The following is a 26168-nucleotide window of genomic DNA, read 5'->3' on the forward strand; positions in this document are numbered from 1 at the left end:
AAAGAATTAACACTTGAGGAAAAAATACAATGCGAGGTTTTAATCAGCCTGGCAGATGTCTCGTGTCCAATATGTTTGTGTATCCTCGTGGAGCCAGTTTTGATGCCATGTCAGCATGTCATTTGTTCACTTTGCTTTCAGGGAAATCATTTCATATATATTTAAAGTCCTTTGTTTTACTGCCGGCTTTATATGGTTTTCATTATAAGAAACGCCAAATAATTAAATTTTTTTGATCTAAATGAATTCATATTTTACATATGCATATAATGCAAGTTTAAATTAATTACTAATTGGTTTAATTTATATATCATTTTATCATACGTACAATACAATTTACACACTTTTATGCAAGTTATTTGTAAATATTTTTTCTACTTCCTAGTCAGTAAAATATTGCACACTGCACATTTTTTAGGTTTATTAATTGTCATTGCTCTGATTCTTACATATGTAAATGTTTATTACTTCGCCTTGAAAATTGTTATTAGTTACTCTTATACAATGAAATGATAAATTTAGGAGACATTAACCCATGCTAATATAAGTTGCCCGGTATGCAGAGCCCGCCTCTCCTCGTGGGCCAGGAAAGCAACGAAACAAAAAACTCTAGTCAATAAAATCATATGGGATTACATACAGGAATGATTGATTTCTCTCTCTCTCTCTGTAGTACTTACGCAGATCATATTGCTTTATTATGATCGCTTTTTATTTATCATTGTACGATTTAAGTAGTAAATATTCTTCATTTTATGAAATCTTAAAAACTGCTAGGTATATCAGACCCTTGAATATTATATTTTGTTCAGTTTGCTCTTTAAAAAAAAACATAATTTTTTTAGTGCCCATTTCTGTCTTTTTTTCAGGCTTCCTCTGAAGATCTAAAGATATTAAATTTTTAAATATCAGTAATATATTGTCAATCATATTTTTAAAACAGGACAAATTCCCGCGTGAAGTAAAAAGTCGCCTTGAAGGCGATGATATCACTGACCCTGACGAAATTCTTCCATGTATACCGAACCATCAATTTGCAGAGACGGGTGAAATTAAATCAGAATTTGAAGCCGCCTTGGCCAGAGAGAATGAAGCTAGGGAGAAGCTGAAAAAGGAAGAGGAAGAGAAAAGTAAAGATCTTATTTTGAAATACAAAGAAGAATATGAGTTGAATAGAAGACAGGAGATTGAAGATCAAGAATTGGCACTCATGGTAAATATTTCAGCTTTTAATTACAATCTTAATTAAATGAAGTCAATAAAATTGTGATACACATCTTGTTTTTAGTTGTTTTTTTTTACAAGGACTCCCATACAATTTTTTATCTGCTTTTGTTATGGTTTTAAGATAAGGGATTGTAGATTGAATATTATCATTGTCAATATTCTACCCCCCCCCCCCCCCTCCCCCCATGCTTTAGATAAATAGAAAATACTTAGAATGAGACTAGTCAAAAATCTGATGAAAAACCCACCAAAATCATTGACTATATGTAACATTTTAATCTTTTTGTATTTTTATAGATACAAAACACGCCGTCGCCGGGTAAAGAAAACAGATTAATGCAAAAGAAAAAGAATATTGTCAGAGGTCCCCTGGACTCGTTTATATCAAGTTCTCAGTCCATGAGTCCCAGTCAAGGGTAAGGCTTTAATATTTTCGCAAATATATACTCTGTTAAGTTTAGTTACCACTTTTTTACAACTATTTTACCCCATAAGAAGAGTTACCTATACTAAAAAATTAAATCAAATACAATGGAAGCTTATCAAAAGTAAATTCAAAGCAATCCGGCAACTTCTTAAAAAATGATTGTTTTAATTTTGATTTCGCTTTTTCATACCTACCATATATTTATTTTCTTTTTTTTTTTGATGATTATTTATGTTCAGTGGCTCTGCATAACAAAGGATTACAATGTCAATCTGTTTTAATAACTATAGTGTATTCAATTATAATTTATTCGAAATAATTTTCTTATTTTCAGCTCCCAATCGCTTCTAAGAAGTCCAGTTTCAAGTCAATCTATAATGGAGAAGAATAACAAGAACAGCCCAAATCAAAAGACGTTATTTAGCCCAAACAACATCACCAAGTTTATGAAAGAAAATAAGCTTCAAAGTCAGAGACAATCAACAAGCCCACTTGCCATACGTTCCTCAAATGCAGACTCTGATAGCCAGAAGGTTTGAATTTTTTCACCTGTATTCTTTAAAATAAAATAACAAGGGCGGGATGTTTGCCTGTATGTCGTTCAGCACTGCTATTCGGGGAAGCTTCATAAGTTCATTTCATGCAGAAATACAAATATATTATAATCTAAAATGACGATGAAATCTTCTTGTTTCATGCAGTGACAAGTGTAGAATGATTTTAGGAAAAATGTGGGCTTAGGAGGGCATGTACGCGTTCTTGTTTTATAGGGGGGGGGGGGGGGGGGGTTACCTATGAATGTAAAAAAGATTCATAAAGTAAAAGGTAGTTTAATAAAGCTCAAATATTTTAGGATTTGAATGCAAGTCCGGCAGCATCTACATCAAATTTTGAATCTTCACTTCTCCTAGAACTTGAAGATTCGCCAAATTTATTTACGAACTCCATTAACAGTTCTTGCAAATTTAAATCTGATAAATCACCTTTACATTCCCCTCTATCCAGAAATTCGCATGACTTGAAACTAAATGATGAATCGGGTGATTTATATTTATTTGAAGAGAAGAAAAGCTCTGAAGATATTCTAACTGCAAAAGCAAATCTTGAACAAACAGAAGAAAAGGGAGAAAAGAGTAAATATGTCAGAAACGAGGAAAATATAATGGAAGAGAAGCCAAAGAGTCCAGTAGACGATGACAAAGACATGTTTGAAAATGAATCTGAAAACTTGCTGTCAAGTGACAAAATAAAGGGAAAGGATACCCCTAATGAAAATAATTTTGACGACAATGAAAATGTACTTGAACCCATTGCTGGTCCAAGTAAGACAAGTGAAGAATCTTTGACTCAAAAAACAATATTAGCAACTGACAGCCTAAAATCTTTTCTTGATATATCAGACGAAGCTTCTCTTATTGAAGAACAAATAAAAATTGCCAAACAAATTGAACAAGAAAAGAAAGACATGGAAATGGCAAGAAAGCTCCAACTCCAACTTGATAAAGAATCACGAAGTGTTGACCGACGAAAAGGTAGTGAGAATGGATATTCGTTTAGAGTGGCAACCCCAAAATCTGTATCATCCAATAAAAAGAGAAGAAGAAACAGCAGTGGAAAGAAAGACAAAAATCAAATGAGTATTCAGGATTCTTTTAAAAGGACTAAATTGAACTTCAAAGAAAGCGATGAAGTAGCAGAGTGAATTATTTATCAACTTTGTGTATATCGTTTTATAAAAATTAATCATTTAAGAATATTCCCAACCTTCAAACACCCTTACTCACAAATATACACTTAAAACTGTTATATCTGCAGTTATATTAGTAAAATCACAAAATTAATATTTTGAGGCAAATAATTTTAACTTATAGTATTAAAGATTATATAGCCTTGCAGAATTAGGAACCGAACTCTATATTTAAATATTATGCTTTTAGTCGGAGAAATCAACCCAAAAAAATGAGCAAAGGGGTAGTTTCCCGAAATGCATTTGAACTTAATTTAGTAAACCGCATATTTTTTCCTAGTTAATGGGTTAAAACTACATTTATATAGCATATATTTGAAATAAATTCAATTTTATACCACGTAGTTTTTAAAATATCAAGACTTGAAAATTGTCTTTTTGTGATATATGCAATTTAATAATACGATTTTCAAGTCTTGATATTTTAAAAACTACGTGGTAGAAAATTAAAATTCTTTCAAATATATGCCATATAAATGTAGTTCAACCAGGATAAAATATGCGGTTCACTAAATTAAGTTCAAATGCATTTCGTGGAACTACCCCTTTACATGAAAAGGGCAGACAATATATTCCAAAAGAATATTGGAGGATAGGGTAACAATAAAATTGAAAAGTTTTTAGTAAATGAAATACTCAAGTATTTGCCTACCTATAGGTGTTAATTAACATGACCAAAATTAAAAGTATGAGAAAAAGATTTTATTTATCCGAGCGAGACCAATTTTGAAACATGAGTACAAATTACCAATGTTGATGTATTATTATGTCGTATATTGTTGACATGATACCAATACATTTATATTTTTAGTAATTTTTGATACGATAGAGATATGGAAAGACAAGCTTAATTTATTTAAAAAGAACTTTTTAGGTATACATAGGTTTTAGTATATTTTTGTCATTGGAATTTGAATTTGGAGCATATATAAGTTATACTGAGTCATATTATTAGGGGGGTTTTTTTTGTCTTTAATTCACCTATCTCTAAAGTATGAAATATAAGTTTGTAATGGGTAATATTTGACAGTTTTTGACCTAATATAACTCTAAATGTGATTAAATTATCAATGAAAATTTTGTTTCAGATAGCAATATGCATTGACTAAAATTATAGTACAAAGTTACAAACACAGTAAAGATGGACAATAGTTTCCAGGATATTTGTTTACGCTGGGCGCGAAGCCTCAACTTGTGTCCTGTTCTTGACCTCATCTCATTGATTGATGGTAAGATTTTTAAAGTCTTATTCAAGTAGATATAATTGAAATAATGTCCACACCATAATATATTAATAAGGCCGGGGCTCTGTAATTGAATGAAAAGCGCAAAAAATAGCCTCGAACCAATAAGCAGAAAAATCAAATTGCCTAAAACCATCCTGGGACTTATGTTAAGTTTTTTTTTTTTTTAAATGGAGAACCAAATCCGTTCAGTTCAAACTTAAAAATATATGATTTGTTGATATTAAGTTTTTCATCTTAGTTTTCTATTTTAGGAAAATTTTTCTACGGTTTTTTAACAAAATACCTGAATTGCACACCCGAAGCGGATACCACCACCACACAAACATTTGTAAAAATCCAACAGATTTTAAATCAGGTAATTCATATTTTAAATGGAAGTACTTGGAATTAAAATTTTAAGGAGCTTCTCTTTAATTTTATCATCCGTCACTGGGGCGTAATACGTAATTTGCTTGTTTTCGGGAAGTTAATAGGTTCGAATCTCGGACTAACACTGCGTTGTAGCTTAAGACAAAAGGCTTCTACTGCTGCTTTGTCAGGTACTCGACATAATAGTTAAAGTAAGGGAAATGCCCTGAATTAACAAAGGAGTTACTCATTACCATGTACAGTTAGGACTTGCAGACAAAGGTCGTGCAATTATAGGATTGGATGACTGAAGGGCGATTGACCATATAGTCATGGTTATCATTGAGCAAAATTTAGTTTAGGGATACAATACAACAAATCAAAATCATGCGATGTATCACGTCCTCTATAGTTTGTCAAAGGCGTTGTCTTTAAAAGCAGTTTCTACTCGGTCCAAGCGTTGCCGCCCAATTTTGTTACCTTGACAATCACCTTGTACTGCAAACTAAACACAAACATATTATATACTATAGACTAACCAATTTTTTGTTTGTTTAGACTTTTCCGAATCAACAATTAATTAAAATTGACGATGCCAAACAAGGATCAGAAGAAGAACTTTTAAAGGTATTTTGTTATTGTTAACTTATCCTCCACTTAAAAATTATGTTCTTAAGACCTGTAGAGTGTAGATGATGATCTTTATCAAAATTTTCTGCCACTCCATGGCAAGTTATCTTTGCTGCCTTATACATTATTTATAAATAAAAGTTTAAAATATTTTTCTTCATAAGTAATATTTTATTTATTTTTTAGTTACTTACAATATTTCTGTATCTTGGGACAGTTGAACACAAAAATGAGCAGCTTATGAAATCTATAACAGAGGAATCTAATTTAAATAAAGAAAATCAACTTAGATTGAGATGTCTACTAAAGGTAACTTATTTGTATTACTTATCATTTTCATAAGTGCTACATCTCTAGTCGTGATTTTTTATGGGATTGAGGTTAGTTAAATATGTAGTTTGAAACAATTCATTTCATAGCCATTAATAGCGTCACCCAATCACACCAACCATTTTTTATATCTTTTTAGCATTATAGAGTTAGCATTAAAAATTCCTAAGACAGAATTTAAGACGAATTTCGATTTTTTCTGATTTAAGAATACAAACTTAAACCTATTAAAAAAAAATTTTTTCTTAATATCTAGGTTTTTACTACATTTCATTCTTATACAAAAAGTTGATAGCTAAATATTTAAGGCATTACATGAGCAACGCTCTAACCTGACAGACAACCTGCTAATGCAGCTGATGATGTCCCGGGTGTCAGAGACCACTGGTCAGCTGGCTGCTCCGGTCAGCAGGGCAAGGGTTGCCAGCACTGATGTTACAAGGTTAGTTTATCAATGTACATTTGCTTAAAATAACAAGACTGCAATGCAAACGGTCTTCACACGCAAAGATGAAATGAAAATCCATTAGATTGCAAGCAGGGGTGTATATTCTGCATAAGATTTATTTTTTTCCCCGGCTACAAAATTTATTTCCCCCCCCCCCCCCCCCCCCCCCTAGGGTTTTCTCACCAAGTAGGGGGGAAAATGAAAAAATATTTAAAGAACTCTATATTTTATTTTTTATCCCTCCTACCACACATTTTTTAGTTTTTTTTCACCAAGGAAAATGTTTTCAGTTTTCTTAATTTTTACATTTTTTCCCCTCCAACCACTTATTTTTTATTCCCCCCCCCCCCCCCTGAGCAGGGGATACAATGTAGAACATACACCGATAAATAAGACATTCAACATGGATAATTTAGAAAATCTATGCCCGAAATGTTTAAAATATTTGTGTTATATGTAAAAATCATGGGGTGGCTAGTGAAAAAAATAAATAAATAGAATTTAACGAATTGGATCAGTCATAGTAATAACTTAAACCTTTTTTAATATCAACAAGAAAATTTGATATTCGTGTAAATTTCAAGAATGAAATTAATACATAAAATAGTGAGTCAGGTAGACTAAATGTATAAGATCACGTTTTGCGTGTTTAGAACCTGTTAATTCTTAATTGATATGTATCTTTGTCAACTTCGTTTTCTTCTAGGGCCAAGAAAGCAAATGTTGGTAGTCCTGTAATATTTGCGTACAGTCCTAGCTCCAGCAATACTCCAACTACCACCAGAGAACAGCTGCCTGATACTCCGGTCTCTAGCCAGGTTAGAATAGAGATTTATACCTGGGTTTTATAGACAATTAACACGTAGATACCAATATACTAAAATGAAGGATCACGCACGATTTGTTGGCTAACAAAATTGGATTTATCTTTAACATTATTTATGTACATGTTTTCGTAGGTAATTTCTAAAGGTATAGTCATTTGAAATTAATCGATTTTGCGAGATAAAAAAAATTCTGCTGAATGGGTCTCCGTTCCTATCAATGTACACGTTGTTATGAAGAATGAATAAAGCATGATTTCTATCATAAAACAGTTGAAACTATAGTTGTACTTCTATTAGATTCCAAGTTACCATCTCCAATAAAATTATTTAGAGCCCTCTTCAAATAGTTATTTTTATTATTATATAAAACTCTTTATATACTATATATTTTATTTAGATTGAAAAGTTACAACAGTTAGTCGAAGAAAACAAAACTAACATCAGAAGTTTGAAAACAGAATTAGAATCTGAAAGATCAGAGAAAGTTTATTATCTGACTGAAGTTGAAGCTTTGAAAAAAGAGAGGTAAATTTTTAATTTTGGTTAACTTATGATAAGTTATTTTTATTTTAATATCATTAAGAATGATATTCTATTTACTTACCTTTGCTTTTGAATTGATCCGACAATTAGAAGTAACTTTGCCTGCAACAAGTTTCTTGAATCGATGTAAAGGACTAACAGAAAATGTTTTGCAATCAGTTGGTTGGTTTTCTGTTATGATGTTCTAAAATTTATTGACGTTTTTAGTTGAAGAAACAAAATTGATTGATTTCTTATTCAGGTTGAGATATGAAAGTGAGATGCAGATGTTGAAACAAAAGAATAGAAGTCTCATTGAAAAAGATGACCTCAACGCTTCTAGCAATGCTGTAAGTAACACAAATACTTTCCTATTTATATTGATATTCTTATATTGGGCTTTATATACAATCATCTATGGTGTAAGATTTATAAAACTAAAAAGGTAAAATATTATCTAGGTAGTTTGTCTCTTTCATTATTTGTTTTTATATAGGATGATGAGTTAAGAGAAAAATTCCACCGTCTTCTCCGTGAAAAGAAATGTCTTGAAGAACAAGTTGATGCTATTGAAAAAGATTTAAATGAAGTTACGCAGGAGAAGGTAAGCAATACTGGAAAATATTATTTCTGGGTATATTTATTAAGAATCGTAATTTAATTTAATCAATGATAAAAATACTACAAATATTTATATTAAAAATAAATCATTTTAGGAAAAATTGGAAAGAAAGGTTGAATATCTTGATACTGATCTGTCCAAAACCAGGACTGAAAAGAACAGGTTTCATTACTTTTTATTTTCATGAGATAAAAATATTATCTATTGTGGGAAGAATAGATAAGTTTGCGCGTTTTTTAGCCTCTTTTAAGTCCTATATTACTGTCCTATTGGGGCCTAGTATGTCTTGCAATTACTTTACTGGTATTTCTTGTCAAGCCCTTTTGTAATCAATCACCTTTGTAAAATAAATACACTTTTATGCAGATGATTTGACACCTTATTTAAATACAGGAAATATTTTGAAATTTAAAAGCATTGATACCTGTCTGAAATATAAAACACAACTGTCTTAGTGGTTAAAAAAAATTTTACTTTAGTTTTGAATGCACTGTTACAGAAATGACAACAAAATTAACTTCTGCGGAGGAACATAATGATCAACTCAAGAGAAACATTGGAGAATTGGAGGCTAAACTGGAAGAAATGTTTACGGTATGAAAAATTAAATAATAAGAATTTCTGGCGGTTTCTCTCAAAAGTTCCTAGTCAAGTCCCACTCCTTCTAACTCATTTCAGGGGTGTATATTCTATATGGGATCCCCGGCTCAGTGGGGGGGGGGGGGGGGGAAATAAAAAATAAGTGATTGGAGGGGGAAAAAATGTAAAAATCAAGAAAACTGAGAACATTTTTTCCATTTCCTCCCCCTCCTTGGTGAAAAAAACTAAAAAAATGTGTGGTAGGAGGGATAAAATAAATAAAATATACGAGTTCTTAAACTATTTTTCCATTTTCCCCCCTTCTTGGTGAGAAAAAACTAGTGGGGGAAAAAAATAAAAAAAATCTTAGCCGTGGAAAAAAAATAAATCTTGTGCAGAATATACACCCCTGACTCATTTTGAAGAAAAAATGAAAGTTGGGGGGAATTTTTTGTTTTTCAGGTTAGGTTATATGGGATCTGGGTAGCTCCGCAGGTTTATGGCTCACCCCAGTGGTTATTAGGTTAAGCATAAGGAGGGAGGGACTAACCTCCCACCATTTTTTTGAATGAACTGTTCAGAATTTTTATTTCCGCAATTTGACAAACTGTATTATTTTATTTTTAACTATCACAAAGGTTTTTAGTATTTGTCTAATTTTTACCTTATTAGATGTTCTTTCTAGGGTGGAGATGACACCTTCAACCTAAACCCGGGCAGACCTTCCATGGTTTCTATTAACTGGATGAAAGTGGATATGACTAATATGAGCCTTGATGATTCCAACCATTTTGCCAACACTGGAAACGACAGTCTTGTTCAAGCCATGCCAGGTAAATCTTTACTTTGTAATTCTACAGGGGTGTTGTACATTCTGCATTGGATCCCCTGCTGAAAGGGTAGGGATAAAACATATGGGAGGGGCTAGGGGGAAAGTGAAACATTATTTCCCTCCTTAGGGGTAATAACTCGAAAAATATGTAAGAGGGGAAAAATGAATAAAATTAGGAGTACCTACTAAAATATTTTTTAATTTTTTCTGACTCCTTGGGCTAAAAACAAAGGGAGGGGGGGGAGGAGAATAAATGAAATATTTTGCATCTGGGAATAAAAGAATCTTTTGTAGAACCGTATATTTCAAATAAAATTTGATTTTAAAGGAGTTTTTTTATAGCAGTAAATAGTGTATTAGACTTGTCCTTGTAAAGGTGCAAGTCTATATAATCTTTCACAGTTTAAAGAAAAGCATGTTAAATTCAAAGATGTGTTGTCGTCATTTATAGCCAACAAATTATTTTGAATTAAGATTAATAATAATTCTGGTATTGTTTAGGTTTACCTGGAAGCCCCGGAGGAGAAAACATGGGAGACCACATTGTTATCCCACAACTTGAAGAAAGAATTGACACACTGCAAGCCGAAATCAACACACAGAAAAGAGAAAAACAAGAAGTTATTGATAAACTAACCAACCTGGAGCAAGAAAAAGTTGAAATTACACAAAAATACACACAAGAAAAAATGGATCTTGAACAAAGCATTCAAAATTTGACTGAACAAGTTTCTAAGACAACTGAGCAGCTAAATATTATCACTTCAAAGGCTTCTGAACTAGACAATCAAGTTAAAACACTGGCTGAAGAAAAGGAAATGACATCAAAGATAATTGAAGAAAACAACAATGTTATGGCTACTCTTAAACAAACTGTAGAATCTCTTAATGCTGAGAAATCAGGTTTAACGGAGCAATTCAGCCAAATGGAACAGGTTAAACAAGAAATGGAACAGAATATTTCTGAACTTGTTAATGCTAAAGATCAGCTTACACATGAGATTCAAAGTATGACAGAAACCCAAAATCAGGTATGTTTCAATTTTGTCATTATACAGAATAATCCGTCAAAAATAAAAGTTGACCACAGAAACCCTCCCATTAAATTGAACCCTTTTTAAAAAGATAAACGTTTTTAGCCATTGCGGTGTTTTCTTATGTCTGTAGGACTCCTAATTCTTAATCTAGAATAAGCCTTAAAAGTTCCTTCATCGAATAAACTTTAATAAAATACAGGAATAGATATCTTAATAAACAATTATGAGGCTGAGAATATTTGCCCAATTTCAAACCAATAGATATCTTAATAAACAATTATGAGGCTGAGAATATTTGCCCAATTTCAAACCTCATACCTCATATTGATTTTTATCAAGAAATATTTTTTTAGTTGAAAACTCAACTTACCATTGAACAGAACGAAAAGATCAGTCTGTCTGATCAACTTACAGAAAAGACTTCAGCATTAGAAACCCTACAATCACAGCTCACTGAAAATTCTTCCCAACTGATTGACCTAACAAAGAAGTTAACAAATACAGAGGAAGCCTTAGAATCAAAAGATTCCTTGTTACTTGAAGTTCAACAAAACCTTGAAAAAGAAACAGAGTCCAAGAACCATCTAATTGAACAGTATAACACTGAAAAACAAGAAACAGCTAGACTGATGGAAGAAATGAAGTTGGAGAATGCCAGCACTCTTGCAAAGCTTGATTCTGACAAGGCCAACGTACTCCGAGTGTATGAGAATGAGAAAGCTGCGCTCACTAGCGAGTTGGAGGCTGAAAGGGCTGAGATTCAAACTAGGCTGACTGAACTGGCAAGGTCTGGTGAACAGATTGGCATATTAAAGGTAGGTTTATGTTTCTGATTTTTTGAAAGATTTCTTGTCAAATCTAACATTTTTGCCTTTTATTTTATTTAAAGAATATTACGATTTGAAAATTCATATTCTTACATCACATGGCACTCAATTAACAAACCACGTGTCGAATTATTGACCCTCTAATACCAAGTTTCCCGTCCTTTTTAGACTTTAACGACATAATAGCCAATGTAAAAACGTGCCTAAATAATGGTCTAGTCTATTAGGAGATCTTAAGTATTATAAAAAAAATATTGTCCAATGTCTAGGCTGATCTATCTGAAGCCAACAGCCAGCTCCAAGCCTACAAGGACGAAGCTGAAGACAAAACCGAGACCATCCGCAGGTTGGAACAGGACCTGGCTAACCTCCAGGAAAGGCTCCAGCTGCTGGAAACTAAGGGACAGTCGGCTGAAGAAACTCAGAGCCTGTACCAACAAAAGCTGGAGAAAAAATCGAAGGAGTTGAGCGAGAAAGAGGCGGAGTTAAAATCTGTAGCAGAACAGGTATACATTTGCTTGAGTATTTTCAAAAATACTGAAAGTTCTACGTAAGATTAATGTTTAACTTTTAAACTTGTGTCTACTTAACCCTTAAAATCGGGGGGGGGGGGGGGAAGGGGAAGCTAATGTTTTGTTATGAAAAATAAAAGTTCCACCTAAAATTTGGTAATCCTAACTTTAAAATTGGCCACTCTTCAGCTGTTTTCATATTTAGCGACTGGCCGCTAAAAAGCGGCTAAAGATTTGTTTGTCCGCTTTGCATGAATAGAAAAAGTAATTTTCTCATAGTGAACTATTATTTAAAACATTTTAAACACACAGGCAACCTTGCTTGCTGAAAAGATAACTAGCATTGAATCTCAATGGGAAGCAGAGATTTCAGAGAAGGAGAGGCTCAATGATCTCATTGATCAACACAATGAAGAATTCAAGAAGCTAGAAGAGGAAAAGAATGAGGTATGTTGTGTAGATATATTGGAGGATTGTTTATTAAAAAACTTTTAAAAAATTTCTTTGATAAAAAAATATGCTTATTATCCTAATTGTAATAAAGGAAATATTTGTATAAGAAGCATCCATAAAAAGCACAACGTGAAGCTTATTTTCAAACGATAATAAGAGACGGGTATCTCGAAGGAAAATTTATCTTTTTAGAGGTTAAGCATATGTTACATTAATTTGGATATGAACAGAAATATTTTTATTGTAACTTACTTAATCCAAAATAAACTAGCCTTTGGTAATAAGTATTTAAAAAGAATTTTTTTTTGTAGATTGCAAGTGATCTTCAGGAGCTCAACACAAAATACACCCAATCCCAGCAAGAAAAAGACAAGCTGAAGTCTGAACTTGCTGCCTCTAAGGAAGAATTTATCAGCTTGAAAACCGAGGTGGAGCAAAATCAGTCGGAGTTACAATCTTTGACTGAAAAATGCGCCAACTCAAGTGAACAAACTGTCAGTCTGAATTATGAACTTACCACTGCTAATAATCAAGTTGAAGAACTAACTTCTATGTTGAAAGAATCAGAGAAAGAAACAGCTGATTTTAAAGAACGCATGGCAAGTCTTAACAGCGAGGTTGAAAGCTTAAATGAGCAGCTGACGGCTTACGCAGGGCAGCTCAAAAATACAAGAGAAGAGCAAGAAAAGAACAAAAATATTTTGTTAGAGGTAAATGATTTCATAGTTTTCTATCTTTTTTATCATGGAATAATTTAAATTTAAAAGAAATTGTTTATTTTGACTGGCATAAAAGTTTGAGAAAAAAGAGTATTCTCTCAGACAGGATATGACCAGGGATCTAAAGGTACAAGACAATGGTTGATAAAAAGTACATCCCAAATGATAATACACAGAATTAGGACCCTCAACTTAATGAACCAACTAATCAAAATATAATAATAGTCACCAACGTTGTCGACCTAACGAATAAGAAAACTTTATTATAAAACTTTTGGAACTAGTGTAATAAACAGGCCAATCTCCCCTCCCTCCCTGGGGGAATGACTGTAATGCAAAAATATCCTTATAATGTCCTTTTTAATTTTGGAATAAACTAGTCATTTGGTAGTCCTTCAGTTCAAACCACACATCATTAATTTTGGCAGTGCGTGCGAATTTAATATTTATACGGAAATTGTATTTGTAACACTCCATCTATATTCATAGGCTGAAGAGAAAGTTGCTGAGCTAGAGGAGGAGAAAGAATTACTAGAGAAGCAGCTGAATGATCATAAGACAACAAATGCTGTGCTGCAAGATTCTACTCTCACACTCAAGTCTAACTTAGAGGTAAAGAAACGTTAATACTAAAAGTAAATATAATGCTTAGTTCAGTTCAGGGGTGTCACCTTTTTTTTCTTACATATTTTAGAACATTTATTTTAATACTAAGATAGCTAGGTCAGCAATTAGTACTTTATAGCAGCATTATTATATTTTAGGAGGCTGAAAACAAAATTAAAAAGATTGAGAATGAAGCAAAGGAGAAGGAATTAAGAATTCTAGATCTTGAGAATCAACTAGCTAAAGCAACCTCTGATCAAGAGGCTAATCACGAAAAGATCAAGACTCTTGAGAAAAAACTTGTTGATGAAAGAGAAGAGGTATTTAGAATTATTTTTTGTGGGTTCATTTTTCGCTCTTCAAGTATTATTTTATTTTGTTTTTCATTAGGTAACTTAGCTAAGCTTCTGATTATGATCAAAGAGGATCGTACATCCAAATAAATCAAATCTTTTATGAAATTCTTGCTATTTTTTGCTTAGATTGAAGCTAAAAAGTATGTAGCGACATCTTTATTTTGTTGACTTGTGAATGTGAACCTCGCTTTTTTTACTTTACTTGTTTACTATTCTTTGATAAATACTAATATTAGACTATGGTGGAGAATCAGAAACTGGAGGATATGTTGGAGAAGTATGTACAATCTGTCGCCGATCAGGAAAATGAAAACGTAGGCCTTAAGAAAGAAAATATTCATTTGAAGGTAAAATCATTTTACTTACAATTGTATATACCTAGGTTTATTCATCTGTTGTTTGAGGAGGACTTACTTTTATAACTTGAAACACATTATAATTATTATTCTCGTATTCATTCGAATCCGGTGGATAGGAACCGGTTCTCATCCATACGAAAAAACTATGTCTAGCATCGTATTATATCCAGCTTTCTACGAATATAAAATTGTACAATCATAGGTTTAAACCGGTTTTTTTAGCCCGTACATTCTATATCCGCGGAAATCTGAAATACGATGCGAGAAATTATTATTTGTTTCTCTTAGCTGTTAGCAATATAAAAAGAATATTATATGATCATGAACGTTTAATCATTTAAGAAAAGAAAAAAGTTGGATTCAATGCTCTATCTCTTCACCACATGTTAATGAGTCAATTCCAGTTTGGATTATATTTTTAAAATATTGTCTCTATTGTCATAAGTAGTATTTCTTCATGTATTCTATTTTATAGGAAAAGGTTGAAGAATTAAATGCCTCAGTTGTGAAGAAAGACAAAGAACTAACCAATCTTCTTACCAGCTCAGAATCCAGCACTATGGAGGATAAACACAAGATTGAGTTCCTTGAACAACAGCTAGATGAAGCTCAAACAGCCAGAGACGATCTTGCTGCCAACTTTGAACAAGCGCAGTCAGAGAAAAATAACCTGGAATCTGAGATAAAAAAGATTGAGCACACAAATGATTATCTTCAGGCTGAATTGGAGAACAAAGTTGAATTGTTAAAGACAAAGGAAGAAAAGATTGATACTCTTGAAAAAACAAGTGTTGAAATGAAAGAATCCCTTGAAAAAATAAAGGAGGAAACAACAACTAATGCTGACACTATAATGGCTGAGTTGGAGAAGATTAAACAAGAAAGAGATGAATTGAAAGAAAAGCTTGAACAGAATAATAGTTCTAAGGAAGCTCTTGCAAACTCTGTTTCTGAGCTCTTAAACAACATGAACAGTCTTAAGACTGGCTTTGAGGAGGAAAAGAAAAAATACTCCAAAAAGCTTGCTGATAAAGACCAAGAAATTTCCCGAATTAAGGCAGCTAATGACGAAGCTATTGAGATGAAACAGAAAGAATTTGAAGAGAAACTAATGATTGAAAATGCTCAGATTGAAGAAATCAAAAAGGCTTTGGATGAGAAGGACCAAGAGATTACTGACATGAAAGAGAGCAAGGAGAAAGAGATGGAGGAAATTAAGGAGAAAATGTCTGGTCTGGAGAAAGAGTTGGTTCAGTCGGAAATTAGATTCACTGATCTTCAGGAGTTGGCTGAAAGCAAAAGTAAGCATTTCATTAATTTCTTTATTTCTATGCCTTTAAAAAAAATGATCGGCGTTTTTGAGATGACCCACAAAACAGTCGTTATAGTAGTTTTACTTTTGTCTGTCCGAATTTGAAAGTGAGTTTGGTTTACCCGTTTTTTCTTTGAATTTTATTTTCTGTGTAGCTGAAAACAAATTATCAGATATTTTTGTGTTATTCACATCAAAGGACATTTAGCTTCTTCCAAATGAAATCTGATCTTGTTTTAATAATTTTAAATATTCTCTTAAATATTTGTTAGCTTACAAAAATTATTTTGATTTAGACTCTAAGGAAATGACTGAAGCTCTGAACGATCAAAGAAAGAAGTATGAGGACAGAGTGAAAGAGATCCAAGCTAAAATGTTAAAGGTAACAGAAAGATTTTTTAAAAAGCTAGACTGGGGTGTATTATATTCTGCACACGATTCATTTTTTTTCCCCTGCTGCAAATGTTTTTATTTTTTTTCCCCTCCTAGTTTTTTCAATCAAGGAAGGGGATAAGATGGAAAAATATTTCAGAACTCTTTATTTTATTCATATTATGCCACCTTCCACATATTTTTTTAGTTTTTTTTCACCAAAGAGGGGAGAAAAATAGAAAAAAATGCTTTCAGTCCTCTTAATTTTCACACACCCCCCTTCCCCCACACTACATATTTTTTTTATTTTTTTATCCCCCCCCCCCCCCCTCAGCCGGGTCAATTTAAAAAATATACACCCCTGAAGCTATGTATTGTATTTAAGGTTTATCACAAGTTTATTCTGTTTGTTTATAAGTCATTTGCAAAGTATAATCCTAATCCTGTGTTTTATTTGAAACTTGAAATTTTTCTTATTTTGATATCACTCTTGATTCCTTGAAGGCTTCAGAAAACTGGCGAAAAGTAAAGGAAAATTTTTTTTCGTTGCTACATCCCAGTTCCTCGAATATACAAATAGTAATATTTTTAGGATGCGAATGAAAAGATGAAGGCAAAGATAATAGAGAAGACATCTGAGGGCCAGAAGAGAATTGCCAAGTTGGAAGAAGAGCTCAGGAGACTCAACGAGGAGCTTAAACTTAAGCAGCTTCTTGAAGACAAGGTATGAATATTTCCTGTTGGTTAATCGTTTTAAAATCTTGATTTCTAGAAGAAAAAAAATTTTTGTAACAAAGTCTAAAACACAAAGGAACCAAACCAAAAATCTCTTACTATTGACAAGGCTGTTACTATTATGATGTACAAAGTAGAACTGTGAAAAACAAAGGAAAAAACGTTAATTTTAGTGCTGTAACTTTTTGGTTAAGTTCCTTTTTTATGTTAGGTTTCGGTTACAAAAAGTAGCACATCTGCCTCCGCCCCCTTTAAATATTAGATTTCAAATTCTTAATACTTTCAATTATAGCAGATTTATTTTAATGTTTCAATTTAAAGAAAATATCTATAAAAAAAATTCACATTGTTTAATATAATAAAAACCTAGAATAAAAAAAACATTTAAATGTTAAGATATCTGAACTGGATGCAGAGAATGCTAAAGAGATCCAAGTATTTACTAGAAAACTCCAGGAGGCTGACAAGATTAATAATCAACTAAAGTAAGTATTTTCATAATTGAATATTTTTAATGTGTTGTTTTTAAAGATTTCTGATTGTGCTTTATTAACACGGTAAATCCACTTAAAACATTTACTTATAAAGGTATTGGAATTGAAGGATTATTTGATTAGAATTATAATAATTGTTTTTCCTAATATAACTGCGAATTCGGTTAATTTTCGTGGATTAATATCAGTTCAAAGCAATCCTAAATAAACATTCATTTTATCTTATTGAAGTGAATTTTCCTAGAATAATAAAATAAAAATCTGATCGAAAAACTTTCTATAATACGATGCGATAAAATAACTGTTCTTCCTTTCATTGATTACGCTAATTTTAAAAAAAATAACCTTTTGCTATTTTCTCTTTTCAAGATAAATTCCCAAGAAAAAAATATGAAGGTTAATTCTATGAAACTTCAAGATTCAAATCTTAAATAAAACTCTGTGTGCTGCCGTACAAACTACAGATAAAAATGTTACCTAATATTTCTAGGGAGAAATACGAAGCAGCTAAAGAAGTGATTAAGAAGACAAGAGCAGAAAAGAATAACATCAGCACGGAATTGAAAGAGGTAAGTTTTAGTTTCTTGTTCTTGTAATGTTGAATTCTACTAGAGGCACTCAGGAAAACTTAAAAGAAGATGGTTGGGTTTGATTGTTAGTTTTATTTTAGGGCGATTTCTCTTTGGAGTTTTGGAGTAAGGAATTTATCTTTGAGGACAACAGGATTAAAAAACTAGAGAATTATTGTGCTATTATGATTTATTTAAGGCTCGTATGAGTTTATCGCATGAAAAGGTCCAAGATCTACAGAGAGAGAATAGTCATCTGCTGAAGGAAAATCAACGAATGACAACTCACTTGTCATATGCTGATACAAAGCTAAGGTTTGTTAATTTTACAAATCATTACTGACCCATCAAAAAAGATTTTGTTCCAATATCTTCATAAGCACAGGAGAAGTACTGAATTTAAGATATACCTTGATATACGAGAATTTGAGAATACGAGTCCCCCCGCAGGGCTGCTTGTAAGGGGAAAAATTTTTGAAAAAAATAACATGGTCTCAAATGATTCCAAATTGCCTAATTTTTCAAAAATTTTTCCCCTTACAAGCAGCCCTGCGGGGGGACTCGTATTCTCAAATTCTCGTATATCAAGGTATATCTTAAATTCAGTACTTCTCCTGTGCTTATGAAGATATTGGAACAAAATCTTTTTTGATGGGTCAGTAATAAATATTTGCGAGAAATGCAAAAAAAAATTTTTTTTGTTGGCGGCGTAAAACGGCGATTGACGGCGGTCTCGCCGGTCCCGCCGCCGTTTTCTTAATTCAAAGATTTTGTTTCAATATCTTCAAAATCACAGGAGAAGTACTGTATTTAAGATATACCTTGATATACGAGAATTTGAAAAAAATGACTAAGTCCCCCCGCAGGGTTGCTTGTAAGGGGAAAAATTTTTGAAAAAATAACATGGTCTCAAATGATTCCAAATTGCCTAATTCGGCGAGAAATGCAAAAAAAAAAAATTTTTGGTGGCGGCGGAAACCGGCGGCGGGCGGCGGGAGCGGCGGTCCCGCCGCCGTTTTTTTTGAAAGATACCTCTAGTTGGGGTAATTACTGACCCAGCCCAAAAGATTTTATCCAATTATCTCTAAAACTAAGGGAGTAGCACCCAAAATAAAATTGCTGGTATGTCGTGGCACGAGTCACCACATTTTACCCCCCCCCTTATAGGGAAATGACGAGGGAAAGCCTGGGCGGATCAACCAGTTCCTCCCGTACCGGCTCTGCTTCAAGCCGCACCAGTTCTGTCAACAGCCTGGCCTCTGGACGGCCAAGCAGGGCCAGTTTGTCGGCCCATCCAGGGCGTGCCACAAGACAGTCTTCTCACAACTTGACTGCTGATGATTTTGATGTGTTCAAAGCCCCTACTGCGGCTGCTCACACTCCAGGTAGGCAGAGAATCATTTTTTTAGTATGGCTTCTAATTTTCTAAACCGATTAATATTGGCTGAATTAGAATTGGTTCTGAAACAACTAAAAAATCAGTATTAAACGAATAATAAAATAAGATTAGTAGCAGTGTTGTTGCCTTCTGGCTTTCATCAAAACTTGAATAAAACCTAAAATTTTTAATTTTTATACCCACGGAAAGCTGTTTTTAATTCGATGCTATAAATAACTATTCTTATAATAGCAGTTTTTTTTAAAAGGCATTAGTTTTTCGTTGCAGACGATTACACAAGATACAAAAATTATATTTTATCTTTAAGATTATTATGATTTACTTTGTTCATTGTAGGTCGGACCCGAGCTAGCCGTACAGTTAGTGACACACGAGTAGGAGCCTCTAGGCGCACCCGTCCTCCGATGGGAGCAGGTTCCATGTTCAGTTGTGATGAGGAAATGGGAGAGGTCTTCTCTAATTCCTATCTTACAGATCTTAAGGTTTGTTGAGATATTTTTTTTTTATCTGTAGCTGCATGTTGTGAGCGTTTCGATTCAGGTCATAATTAAAGACAATAAAAATGGTCCCCATTGGTGTTTTTTAGTAGCGAAGCTACTCTATAATTCACAATGCCCGTCCGTCTGTCCGTCCGTCCGTCTGTCCGTCCGTAATTAATGAATTGGGGGAAACGTGATTTTCTCGGCTCCTATAAAAGATAGAGAGCTGAAATTTTTTGACAACATTCCCATCATTAAGGAGCACAATTAACTATAAAACATCAATGGCGGTCGGACTGCTTTATAGCAGGTTTTAGGCTATTTTTTATATTTTCCATATTTTCCAAATTTTCCCCATATCTTTGGTGTTTATGGTCCGATTTTCAAATTTTTTTCAGTTAAAGATATCAAAATTAAATTTCCCGTCATTTGAAGAAAACATCAATGACGGCCAGACTGCCTTTTTGCAGGTTTTTGGCTATTTTTATATTTTTCACATTTTTCTCCATATCTTTGGTGTTTATGGTCCGATTTTCGAAATTTTTTCAGTTAAAGATATCAAAATTAAATTTCCTGTCGTTTGAAGAAAACAACAATGACAGTCAGACTGCCTTTTTGTAGGTTTTTGGCTATTTTTATATTTCTCACATTTTAACCCATATCTTTGGTGTTTATGGTTTAATTTTCATAAATTTTTCAGTTAAAGATATTAAAATTAAATTTCTGGCGTTTTATGAAAAGAAACAATGGCGGCCAAACTGCCTTTTAGCAGGTTTTTGGCTATTTTTATATGTTGATATATTTCCCCATATCTTTGGCATTTTTGGTCCAATTTTAAAACTTTTTTTGCATTAACAGTTTTAAAATATTTTTTCCCATTGTTATGTGCATCTAGTATGTAATTTACTTTAACCATCTTCATCATACAAAATAAAACAAGGTTTCATGTTTATTTTCTCCAATAAATCTAATATTGATTTTAAATCTACTTTTACGTATTCCCATCCACAATTTTTGTGCTTTGCTACTTATGGATGTTGTCATCCTTGTTTTTTAATTATTAATAGTTGCAACTAAGTACAGTTGAACAGCTTATACCAACAACGAATTTAATTCGAAAAAAAAAATACGAAACCTATTCGTGATTTTCAGCTGTCGTTGGGGGACAACACATAGTAGAATAGGCGATCTTTTTATCTGCCCTTCAAATATATTACTTTAGATTTATTTCGCTTCTAGGTTATACCTTATTCCTGGCAGTCGAAACTGTTTAGATTTTTAAACAAAAAAAAAATATTTTGAAACCTAACTTAGATTACCTATTTAATTTTAACGATGAAATATTGCAGGATGGCAAATGTGACGTGTCTGATCTAGCAGAGAGCCGTATGTCAGAGTTATCTCGCCGTAACACTTTGTGTCTGCCACATCTGAAGTCTGCCTATCCTATTGATTATCAGTTCTGTACAGACTCTGACATTACAGAGGATGCAGTCAGACAATCTAAGGTGATTTAGTTTCAGGATTTTTGTTAAGAATTAATGTAAATTAAATCGTCCTTTCTAAAACATCGCTAAAAACAATCCAAACCTCAATAGAAAGCTTCCGTGAAAAGCACAACACATTTCGTTCAGTCATATCCAATATATTTTGCTTCATATATACTTTACATTAAAATATACTAGCGCATACTCCCACAGCCTTGTAAAATGTAAGCTATTCTAATATTAACATAAATCTAGGTAAAGCCAGGTCGTATGACCAACATCCTGCCCAAACCAAGTCCTCCCGAATCTCCAGTCAGCACTCGCCGTTCCTTTGCCCCACGTGGACACCATTCAGACAACAAGCCTTCACCCGTGGCCAACTTGTCCAGACAGACGTCTAACCTGAGTCTGGATTCGCCGTCTAGCAATACTCGGTCCAGACAGCCTATCCAGAAGCCTGTGGCTTTCACCATTGAGGCACCTGCGCCCGTCAGAAGGGCTGTTAAACAGCCTTGTAAGGTAATCATGCATTTTATGATTTATTTTTAGTAAAAAAAAACACCTAATTAAAATGTTTAATGTATCTAAATATAATTAGGAGGACCATGGAAAGACAAAGAAAGAATGCACTTCATCACATTCAAATATTAAACAGGTAAAAATATTACTTAACATATTTCACTTCTTACCCAGCTATTAGTTTCTTAAGAAAAACTAATCTTAAATAAGTGTCTGAGCAATCTTAAAACAACAAAATAAGTTTTGATGATTAATTAATGTTTTAAGAGTGGTCCTTTATTTATTGAAATAAATGGAGAAAATATGAAACTAAGATTTTTTACTTAGTCCTATTCATAAGACTATTCCATTAGGAGAACACAGACATGACTGTGATCCTGTCCCCCGACTACCAGCGCCTCAACAGAAAGCGTAAGTCTGACCAGATGAGGAGACCTGACCCTGAGCAGCTGAGGAAGCCAAGCCTGGATCCAGAGTTCAAGGAAGAGGAGGAAATTGATGAGAGTTTGAACGGCAGCCAGGTAGTTGGATATTTGTGTAGAGTTGCTTTGAACCCTACGGGATTTTTTCTATTCAACTTCCCCTGAATCGTAATGAATAATAAAAATAAACTAAATTATTTCTAATTTTTGTAAAAAAAAAAAACTAGTAGTTTTATTTTTCTTAGATTACTTTTAACCTAATAATTATGTATTTAAAATATTTATTGTAATATTAATATCGTTTTAGCCGAGTGTATTCCAGCGAGTTAGAACTAACAATCATGTAAGTTTTGATAATGCATGGTTCAAACACGTGTAGTCCTTTATATAGTGCATGGAATTATAAATACTTAGCTTTAATGTTAAATGATAAACATTAAACCGTTACGGTTAAAGACTCCAAATATAATATATATTTGCCCCTTAAATTCACTTTTTTGTGTAAAGATTACAGCCTCAAAGCAAAGATTCAGACCAAAACCAATCATTTAAGCCTTCTCATTTTCACAATTAAAAACCTAAATACCTGTTTACCTCATTCAGAGAAGACAAAATTTAATCGATGATTGCATGCAAAAGCTTAATTTCAACAAATTCTTTTCTGAAAACTTATGAGTTTATTGCTTGTTATTCGACATAGTGTTAAAGCTACATCTTTACCTACTTAAGATTTTATTTAGCTGCTTGTTATGGTGGCGGTTTTTTAAAAGAAAAAATCTATTAGAATCTAATTATTGTTCTAAATTTAGGATACTGAAGCCTCATACTTTAGCCGTGATAGTGTGCGCAGTAGTAAGAGAGTAAAGAAGGAAGCTGGCAATGTTTCCTATACTAAGCCTGGTCCACCTACTCCAAGGTAAGATAGTGTCCAGTTTATGGCAAGTGTATAATTTCAAAGTAATTTGTTGAACTAATACTTAACTTAAAAAGATTTAAAAGAATCTTTAGGTTTGAAATAATTGTCTAATAGTTAGGTATAAAAAAAATTCACAATTCATGTGGCCAAGCTTCTATGTAAAAGAAAACGCAAAAACGTATGTACGTCCAATTTAAGCCTCATACTTTATTATTAACTAGCGGCAACGCCCCTAGCCTCTAGGGGCTTTGCCCCAAGAGATAATAAAAAAAAGTTAAAGTGAAATTCATAAAAAAAAATAAGAAGGACCAAGGAAATCTTCTACAAAAAAAATGGGGGGAGGGATTTTTTTGTTTTTGGGGGGGTTGGGGGTGTCCCCAGGGAGTAAGGGAGGGGACAATGGATCGAATATTCAATTTTTAAGGAGTCTCAGACTTTGGGGACTGGCTTAAAGGGAATGTGCACGAATACAGCAGATTCTTACTGATTTTGGGGACTTGCGCATCAATGCCCCGCTAACTAGCTGAGCTAGTTTTGAATATGCAGACAGAAAAGTTTGTTATTTATCGCTGGTTTTAACAAATATTTTTTCCCAAGAAAATGTCTTTTCATGTATAGAAACTCTACTGTGATATTTATGTATTAAATAATCTAAGAACCGCTTGAATTTAAGGGTCCGTTATAAATATATCAGAAGGGTTGAGGTAGTTCTAAACAAGATTTTTCTAGTGATTAATTACAGAATGTTTACTACATTGTGATGTGTTGATAATTTAATTTTCAAGTAAATGATTTTTTTCTTAGAACTAATTTTGTTCTAAATTAGGTTACCATGATCCCCTTACAATTTTGGTAAAATTTTCTTGATAAATCTGGTTTTCATTGCTTTTCAGCGAACCCTCTTAAATTGAATTAATTGCCCATTGTCCCCTCCCTTACTCCCTGGGGTGTCCCACCCCCCAAGAAAATAGCCTAAAACCACCACAGGTCCAGTAGGTATATTCCCTGAAGAGTAGAATCCTATCGGTTCAGTGGTTACCGAGATCTTAAGCTTCAGACGGACGGACGGACAGACATCAAGCTACTTTGTATTATAGATTTTCGAAAAACTTTAATTTTAATGGGGGTTGATGTTGATTCTTTGACACAAATTTTAGAATACAGCTACTTTATATAATTAATCATCAAATGGAGTTTTTTTTTTAATTAGAGCTTCGAGCATCTATAACGTATTAACCCAAAGGTTTATACGACCCTCATTAATCTGTAATTTTATCAACTTTTTTTTGGATGTCGACATCTTTGGTATGATTAATACTCAATTATTTGTTTTTTAAGGAATAAGAGTATGAACAGATCTAAACATGAGAACAGCCTGACCTCCCTTGATTCTGGAGCTACTGCTGATCTCACACCCAACATGTCTAGGTAAACTAAATATATTTCAAGGAAAAAGTGCAATGATTATTTTTTTGTAAGATAGCAATATTTGAAAAGTTGTTTATTGCTTATTTTAAAAAGATTATTGGGTGTAAGAAATAGGAAAATGGTGGATCAATATACCTATTTATTTTAATTTAACAGATTGATCTATGGCTTAATGATGATTAATTTAATCTTCAGTCACATATATCAGAGTATTATTAGTTACCTTTAGGCTATACTATTTTTTTACTACTTATTTTATATTAATTTTTTTTCTATTATTTTGAAATTTCCATTATGGACTACCTAAAGTATTTTTTATTTTCAGAGGATCTTCTCAATCTGCGCTGTCTATGAAGACCCCGCTATTAGAGCAGACGAACACACCAGGAATCAGCGGACAAGCCAAGAAACAGAAAGGGTTCACTCCTAAAGTCAAAAATCTTATGAATTCATTCATGAAGTAAGTTATTATACCTTCGTAAATTTTTTTGATCAATAATATATTGCGAATATTAATCCTAGGGGTGATAGTTGTGTTCTACTATAACCTAATCTTATGATTAATAAGGCTTAGGAGAAATTCAAATCAGAACTTTTTTATGATGTAAAATATTAATTTTCTTCAGGTCTCGGAAGTACAAGCTGGCCAAGAAAGAGAATGAGACTATGGCTCACGGGCCTGGGGGCAGAACTCCGCCTGTAGCCCGCACCGGCAAAGCCACGCCCAAGGGAGTCAAGAACACAACGCCCCTGAAGGCCACGGACAGACTCAGGGCTGGAGTTAGAAAGCGAATTAAAGAGTAACTTTAATCTCAATTGATATATGATTTTTCTTTCTGTACATAATTCTCAGTTTTAATTGTATTAATTTTGATTTCTATATAGTCTACTACATATAAATACGCTTTTTATCAAGGGGGGGGGGGAAGTTCTGACACATTTGCGTAAACGGTGAGTATAGGCTTTATCTTTGGACTGAGAGGATAGGTTATTAGGGATAAAATCATTCTTATATGATGAATTTCCCCCAGATTTAAGATTTTTTGGATAGGCCTCCAGGTTCCGGAGCTCCAGGCCTCCAGGTGGTCTCTGTACAGGTAAAAATGAAAAAAAAAAAAAAAAAATTTTAAGTTAAAAATCAACTTATAAAACAAAATATGCATATTTTTTCTTCAAATATGTGAATAATATTAAAAAAGATGCATATTTTGTTTTATAAGTTGACCTGTAACTTTAAAAAAAAAATTTTTTTTTTCAATTTTACCTGTACAGAGACCACCTGGAGGCCTGGAGCTCCGGAACCTGGAGGCCTATCCAAAAAATCTTAAATCTGGGGGAAATTCATTATATAAGAATGATTTTATCCCTAATAACCTATCCT

General features: G+C 33.0%; 2 protein-coding genes across 3 annotated transcripts; both read left to right on the forward strand.

The window, feature by feature from the left end:
• Positions 1–29: 29 nt before the first annotated feature.
• LOC145327032 (uncharacterized) lies at positions 30–4490 on the forward strand. The gene is made up of 6 exons (XM_080170523.1): positions 30–109; positions 913–1213; positions 1525–1643; positions 1989–2187; positions 2508–3625; positions 3961–4490. The coding sequence occupies exons 1-5, from the start codon at positions 30–32 to the stop codon at positions 3354–3356; spliced, it is 1548 nt and encodes a 515-aa protein (XP_080026649.1). The 3' UTR covers positions 3357–3625; positions 3961–4490.
• On the forward strand, positions 4470–25738 carry LOC145316507 (uncharacterized). 2 transcript variants are annotated; one of them, XM_080157077.1, is made up of 37 exons: positions 4470–4630; positions 4900–5003; positions 5555–5623; positions 5813–5935; positions 6265–6398; positions 7111–7222; positions 7629–7756; positions 8016–8103; positions 8250–8357; positions 8470–8537; positions 8855–8969; positions 9640–9787; positions 10288–10817; positions 11177–11638; positions 11920–12156; positions 12475–12609; positions 12927–13325; positions 13824–13946; positions 14099–14260; positions 14533–14643; positions 15131–15956; positions 16264–16349; positions 16932–17063; positions 17471–17559; positions 18059–18137; positions 18337–18452; positions 19305–19522; positions 19873–20018; positions 21365–21523; positions 21758–22021; positions 22101–22157; positions 22375–22542; positions 22751–22786; positions 23253–23359; positions 24698–24787; positions 25113–25247; positions 25414–25696. In XM_080157077.1, the coding sequence occupies exons 1-37, from the start codon at positions 4543–4545 to the stop codon at positions 25589–25591; spliced, it is 6330 nt and encodes a 2109-aa protein (XP_080013203.1). In that variant the 5' UTR covers positions 4470–4542; the 3' UTR covers positions 25592–25696. The 2 variants fall into 2 exon arrangements, with proteins under 2 accessions (XP_080013203.1, XP_080013212.1); XM_080157086.1 differs by lacking the exon at positions 22751–22786 and having other exon boundaries at positions 25414–25738.
• The last annotated feature ends 430 nt before the right edge of the window (positions 25739–26168 follow it).

The sequence above is a fragment of the Acartia tonsa genome, chromosome 1 (genome assembly GCF_053477335.1).
Source record: "Acartia tonsa isolate MP-2025a chromosome 1, ASM5347733v1, whole genome shotgun sequence".
Lineage (NCBI taxonomy): Eukaryota > Metazoa > Arthropoda > Copepoda > Calanoida > Acartiidae > Acartia > Acartia tonsa.

Coding starts and splice junctions, on each gene's coding strand:
- LOC145327032 (XM_080170523.1), top strand. CDS start 30: ATGCGAGGTTTTAATCAGCCTGGCAGATGTCTCGTGTCCAATATGTTT. Junction 110..912: donor GGAGCCAGTTTTGATGCCAT/GTCAGCATGTCA, acceptor TTTAAATATCAG/TAATATATTGTCAATCATAT. Junction 1,214..1,524: donor ATCAAGAATTGGCACTCATG/GTAAATATTTCA, acceptor GTATTTTTATAG/ATACAAAACACGCCGTCGCC.
- LOC145316507 (XM_080157077.1), top strand. CDS start 4,543: ATGGACAATAGTTTCCAGGATATTTGTTTACGCTGGGCGCGAAGCCTC. Junction 22,022..22,100: donor CTGTTAAACAGCCTTGTAAG/GTAATCATGCAT, acceptor AAATATAATTAG/GAGGACCATGGAAAGACAAA. Junction 24,788..25,112: donor CTCACACCCAACATGTCTAG/GTAAACTAAATA, acceptor TTTTATTTTCAG/AGGATCTTCTCAATCTGCGC.